Here is a 6,470-nt window from a genome sequence, read left to right as displayed (position 1 = left end):
GTCAATTGGCAACAAATAATATCTTAATAAAAACATGTCCAAACAATGAACAAGTCTGTTGCATAATGGTACAGACGATCAGTTTACAATAAACTATGAAACAAAGTTTGCATAATCTGCAAGACCACCATCTCTAATTTATCTTCCTTAGATAACGCGGTCTTTCCCAGAATACCATGTGTAGTGCCAGTTGTTTTTGTTTACAGCAACATCCATCCACAAACATGACCGTTCCAAGGCATCCATATTATCGGGAGTGAATTTATTAAAATTGGAACAAGTAACATGAAACCAATAGCAGTCAAAATAATCTACATTGTTGTAAAACATGTACAAATGTAAATGAGTCAATAATGCTACAGTCGCGATGTTAGGTGCAAGCTTAAAATACTGACTTTACTAAAACAATTGTCCAGTGGCTCTATGCATCATATATAAAATGACACCGGGGCTTGACACAATGATCCACTTCGACCAACCCATTACAGATTGGATGACTCATCATGAATAATTAACATGAGTAAAACATCTTAAACAATCAGTGTACACAACTCAGTACATAATGAACTTCAGATAGGAAATGTATTACAGATGCAACACATTGAAACACCATGTTTTATAGAAGAGATTGATTACTGAAACTATTCTAAACATCTGAATGGAATTTATAAATTCACTGAACTCCACTCCAGTTCAAGACAAACCAACATATATAGCAGCAGTATGCATTTTTACATCTAGCAGACACTCTTACCCAGAGCGACTTACAGTAGGGAGTGCATACACTTTCATACTTTTTTTCGTACTGGTCCCCCATGAGAATTGAACCCACAACCCTGGCATTACAAGAGCCATGCTCTACCAACTGAGCAAAAAAGTTTTACATAAGGCAAGTTCAAAGTGCTCATTGTATCATTCCTAGTCAATGGTCCAGTTCCACTACCTGACATCAGGTATAACAGACTACGGTGCAAATTTGTATCACACCATCCCAAACCCTCACACTGGCTACAGAATGTTCTAGCATCCGCCCACATTTCATGAAAAACAAATATCGGCTTTGTTATTTAATAGAAACTGGCAGAAAATGCCAAGTGCTTGGGAAGGTAACAACCCTTTCACTCTTTAGTCAAATCATTTTTGTCCATGGTCTTACTAACCCTTTCCAAGTGCCAAACAGTAAGAACTATCATAGTCGTTTTTGACACTCTGAAGCCCATCTCTCCATGTCTGCCTAGGGAGGCCTGCCCAGTTCACTGTTGAGTGCAACCAGGGTCGTATTCATTAGAGCACACAGTAGGAAAAAGTTTTGCAACCAAAAAAACAAGCATTTCTAACTGGACAATTTCCGGTAGTCCCACTCCGTTTTGGCCTGCCCCCCCCCCCCCCATGTCACATCTAGTGAACACGACCCTGTCGGATACCCATTTGGGTTGGCAGTTGGCCCGCTCAGTAGATAGTCAGGCTGACTGAGCGGTTCATCTTCTTGCCGATGAGCCTGGAGCTCCTGCTGGACTGAAGGGTAGAGCGCGTTAGGACCCTATCAGAGATCAGAACCTTCTCCTCTGCGGCTACTTTGGCCTGCTGGGCCTTCTTCAGCTCCCTGCACGAGGACAAACACATTGTTAGAGAAGCCTTTCATAACTACCAAGAACATAGTAATTGCATCCGAAATGGATTCCTGAATCAATAAAAAGTAGGTAGCATCAAGTCATTTCTTCACAAAACAAACACTATATCGTAGTATTATCCATAACAGTCCTACTTACAATATGATAAATGAAAAAGGAAGGAAAGCCTTGAGACATGACATGAAGAGGGCACGTACTTCTGTAGTAGTGCATTTTTGAACTTCTCTGCGTTGAGTTCCACACGGAGCTGGTCAGCGCTCATGCGGGAGGCAGTGAGGAGGACGGGATGCTTGGTGAGGGAAGAGGCAGACGGTCTACTGGCAGGGTCAGGGTGGATCATCAACTGCAGCACACAATACATTAATACCACTAATTAAACATTATTACTACTGCTTGTCCTGCACACAAACCACCATTACAGAATGAAGCACTGCATCCAACATGGCACCCTAAACCCTTTATAGTGCACTACTTTCGACCAGGGCTTAGGTCAAATATGCGCACTATGTAGGGAAAGTGTACCATTTGGGAAGCACCCCTGGTCATTTCTAGTCATACCTTCAGTAAACTTGGGAATTCCTGTGAGAGCACTTGAGGTATCGCAGGTAGTTTTCCTTGTCTGATGTCATGCCACTTGTCACCATTAGTTGGGAGTGGTTCAGCTCCTGAGGCACTGATCACAGTCAGTGCTAGGGCAAAAATATCTGCCCTGGTGAGGTTTCTGTAGTCCTGAAAAACACATTGGTTCAGTTGTTAGGTCACATGATTTTGGATAATTTAACAAATGAGGTGGTATGGGGAGGAGTTATCCAATTACCTCTTGTAAGACTTCATTGGCCAGGTACCTGCTGTCCCCTTCTTCAACTTGAGGATTGTCCATTCTGGTCACATGGCCAAGATCACCTGAGGGAAAAATAAATTTAAAAAACATCAGAATCAGTCTGCCTGGATGACAACTACACTCAATTATTAGATTGTTTCATTTGCATGATGTTTTCTATTTGATTTTTTTTGTTGAAGTACCTATTTTGTAAACAACATTTGTATTTGGTCCTTCATCATCGTCAAATTGATCGACACACACCACAGTCCTTCGGGATAAGAAGATGTTGCCTGAGAAAAGTAAAGCACGGCAAGTGTTAAATCATAAATATTTGAAATGATTTCAAAAGCTGAGCTGTATGCAAAACTTGGCAGTTTCTTACTTGGCTTGATGTCCATGTGAACCAGAGAGGTGGAGTGAATGTACTTCAGTCCACGGGCCACCTGAAGGAGAAGGTCCTTGAGGTCCAGCTCAGAGAAGAAGCGCATGGTTCTGTAGTTCTCTGAGACCACGTCTGCCAGTGTGCCGCCGTTACAGTACTCATTCTGTATGAGCATGTGGTCGTCCTCTGACCAGGCAGAGTAGTACCTCACTACATGGGGGTGCTGTCCCAAGACCGCGTGGGCATACACCTCCCGGAGTGCATTCTGTCTGAGGAAAACAGAACACAATATTAGCACAAAAATGGCATAGCATTAAGGTCAACAAGGCGTTTAAATTTACACTTGGATTGTCAGCTTTTCAAAATCCAAGATTCTCTTACTCGTCTACAGATCCAGCGAGTGGCTTCTTTGAGCGTTTGATGGCATAGATGCAGCCATCAAGTCTTTTCACACATTTGAAGACAGAGCCAAACTCCCCAGATCCTATCTTCTCCAGCTCATGAAACTCTGTGGCATATCTTGACATCATGTTGCTATCCAGAAGAGTCATTCTCTGCAAGGAAAGGACAGAGTTGCTTATACACTTATCTAAAGTATGTCACATGCACCGAATACAACAGCTTACAGTGAAACACTTACTTACAAGCCCTTAACCAACAATGCAGTTAAGAAAATAGCCCCCCAAAGTGAGAGATATGAACAAATAATTAAAGAGTAGCAGAAAATAACAATAGCGGGGCTATATACAGGGGGTACCTGTACAGAGTCAATGTGCAGGGGGCACCGGTGTCGAGGTAATATGAACATGTAGGTAGAGTTAAAGTGACTAGACATAGATAATAACAGAGTAGCAGCAGCGTAGAAGGGGGGGGGGGCAACCCAAATAGTCTGGGTAGCCATTTGATTAGATGTTCATGAGTCTTCTGGCTTGAGGGGAGTAGCGGTTTAGAACAGTCTATGACTAGGGAGGCTGGAGTCTTTGACAATTTTGAGGGCCTCCCTCTGACACCGCCTGGTATAGAGGTCCTGGATGGCAGGAAGCTTGGCCTCGGTGATGTACTGTGCCGTACACACTGCCCTCTGTGGTGCATTGTGGTCGGAGGCCGAAGCAGTTGCCATAAACAACTATAAAAAGTAAAACGTATATTTGTGATTACAAAAATGTACCTTTGATGGTGGAACGATGTCCTCTTCACACTCCGCATCACTGGCTTCCATGTCCTCTCCACATGAGCTTTAGAGACCAAGGTAAACAAGTAAACAAAATGTGTTATATAACCTTCCAACCACTGGAGGGCAGACAATCCCTACAAGTGCACATTGTGAGTGTGACCATGTGGCTTTGGGTTGCTGACAACAAACACGCAATAGTCAACTGATTTAATGCACACTATAGATCTAGAAGCATGTCTGAATCTATTGTCAACTAAGAATAGGCCATGCTCCATTTACACCAACAGAAATACGAATCTCCCAATTCTAAGATGCTTCTTTTTTTTTGTATAACAGTCATGAAAGAAACTTGAGTTGTGGCACAGTAGTAAAATATGATCTACTTTACAACACTAACTGCAACTACTTTTGAGTTTTATAAAATGGTTCTGACAAGAGTTCCACAACTACCTTAGGATATTGGAGAAAATAAAGAGGAAATAGAGTTTGTTTGAAGACAAGTCCCACTCCCACAAAATCCCAATGTAACACCTGGTAAATGATGACATCAGTATAAGGTATAATTCTCTTACTCATTCCTCTGTGATCTCTTTCGGTTGTTCCTTTGTAACGTTGCTCTCTGGATCAGTAATGAGTCAGGGGTGAATGGATTGATGTTGATCATGGGTGTCGGTCTACTCCTGCTGTCTGTGTGTGGTCTGCCTGTTGAGTCCCCATTCATGTTGACACCTACTCCTACCCGGCAGACTGTGGATCCTATGGCCACTGCCCTGGCTCTGGACAACAGACTCTGAAAGGGAAAACAAAACATTCCATTAGATAAGAATAACAGGTGTATAGTTGGTGAGGGTCATATGAACAAATATTGAAAACAAGTCACAAGGAGATCAATGACTCAGAGTAAACTCATCTATCCCATTGCCAGGTAATATAATCAAACTATTTAGTCTTCTCATGTTCAAACATGTTGAGGACAGAAATAGTCAGTCATATTGCACTGTTGCTGGTTATCTCTGGCTGAAAACTTTAAAAAGTTCATTTGATCTTACAGAATCATTTGAAAACAACATGTTACTGTAGTTAACCTTAGGTGTGTGTGGGACATCAAATAGCCGGAGTTTTCTGAAGGTTTTATGGGGCGGTGTGTCGGGACAACCGGGAATGGGAGAGCTTCCATCCTCCTGATTGTAGGAAAATTCCGGGGACGAGCTGTTGTAGTAGGGCCGGGCCCCTTTTCTCGGAGAAAGTGACCCCTTCATCAAGTCAGTCCCTGGTGATTTTAGGGGGAAAAGACATCCAAATCCCTCCTCATCCCAATGTTCAACGCGATCCTCCGCGGTAGCGGTCTTCATGGTGCTGTTACAGACGTCTTGGTTTAAGTAGGAATTCTGTCTCGGCGATTGCACTGGGGAGTCCATTTCGGCGAGACTCGACTCGGCTCCAATGCTGTTGTTGCCATCGTCCTCTCCGTCACTCTGGTTGAAGTCTAGTCTCTGTCGAATAGGTCCCATCTTCGGGGACCTACTGACGAACATTCGGCAACTGAAACTCATAACTTCCCAGGCGCAGTAAAGTTGGCTATAATGTAAAAGTGGCTAGTTAGCCAAATCGTTTCAAATTATCCCGAGTAGCTTGACATCCGTGTGCCCATGGCGCTACAATCTTGAGTCAATTTGTAATCCAAAATGACGTGGCTAAATAAATTAGCTAACGTTTGCTCACTAACTTTGCAAATACGTTAAAACGGTTAGCTAGCTACAGTAGCACGGTAACGCGTTATCTTCGTCCCATGGGGAGCACACCGTACTAGCAAACACACGATATATTATGCTTATTTACTACATAAAAACGAGTTTAGTACGTGTCTAGCAGTGAAAATACTCCAGTCGACTTTTTGTTTACCCGAAATATTGTCACAATTTGTTCTGACAACACTGCTCCGCTTCCCGCGACCGTTGGCAGAATTATTCCAATCTAAAAAAAAAAAAAGATTCCAATCTTCAGCCAATGAGAACACATTCCTGAAGTTTGAAACGCGGGCGTTACATCCTTCGAAGCTAAATTTTACGTCACTAATTGAACTTTGGACACGCACGTCACTTTGGCGCGAATTGAATCCTTGGATCTTAAAAAATAAAATAAAAATTATCCTTTGACGCTTTTAATTAATTTGTCCGCAACATTAGTCCCCATTGTTCTGTATTGTAATTCATTGCCCTTGATCTTCTCAGCTATTCTTCTAGCATTCACAAGAGACACTGATGCTTTCTGAAATTGCTTCTTAGTATATCATTAAGTATTTAACAAAAAGCCAATATTCCCAAAAATCTTAAATTTATAAGAATTGTCCAACAGCTCATATAATAGTATGAGCTGATGACGTAAATATGTGGAAGAGACATTTTAAGCACTTGCTATAAACAAATATACTGGGTCTTACACATACAAATAAATTAAATT

General features: G+C 42.1%; 1 protein-coding gene across 1 annotated transcript; it reads right to left on the bottom strand.

Annotated features, from left to right (window-relative positions):
• Positions 1-231: 231 nt before the first annotated feature.
• On the bottom strand, positions 232-6,002 carry LOC109895324 (wee1-like protein kinase 1-A). Its single transcript, XM_020488936.2, has 10 exons — positions 5,096-6,002; positions 4,583-4,800; positions 4,005-4,071; positions 3,218-3,390; positions 2,837-3,105; positions 2,655-2,744; positions 2,449-2,534; positions 2,190-2,360; positions 1,829-1,974; positions 232-1,603 (listed from the first exon to the last, which is right to left on the bottom strand). The coding sequence occupies exons 1-10, from the start codon at positions 5,561-5,563 to the stop codon at positions 1,450-1,452; spliced, it is 1,842 nt and encodes a 613-aa protein (XP_020344525.1). The 5' UTR covers positions 5,564-6,002; the 3' UTR covers positions 232-1,449.
• Positions 6,003-6,470: the final 468 nt, after the last annotated feature.

This window comes from Oncorhynchus kisutch, linkage group LG8, assembly GCF_002021735.2.
Source record: "Oncorhynchus kisutch isolate 150728-3 linkage group LG8, Okis_V2, whole genome shotgun sequence".
NCBI lineage: Eukaryota > Metazoa > Chordata > Actinopteri > Salmoniformes > Salmonidae > Oncorhynchus > Oncorhynchus kisutch.
Note: the sequence above shows the minus strand (reverse complement) of the source record. Positions and strands in the feature narration are given on the sequence as shown.

Excerpts from the sequence above, each read along its gene's own strand:
- LOC109895324 (XM_020488936.2), bottom strand. The coding sequence starts at position 5,563 with ATGAGTTTCAGTTGCCGAATGTTCGTCAGTAGGTCCCCGAAGATGGGA. Across the intron at positions 4,072-4,582 it reads AAGAGATCACAGAGGAATGA|CTCATGTGGAGAGGACATGG; the intron begins GTAAGAGAATTA and ends TGGTCTCTAAAG. Across the intron at positions 3,391-4,004 it reads ACATCGTTCCACCATCAAAG|AGAATGACTCTTCTGGATAG; the intron begins GTACATTTTTGT and ends CTTTCCTTGCAG.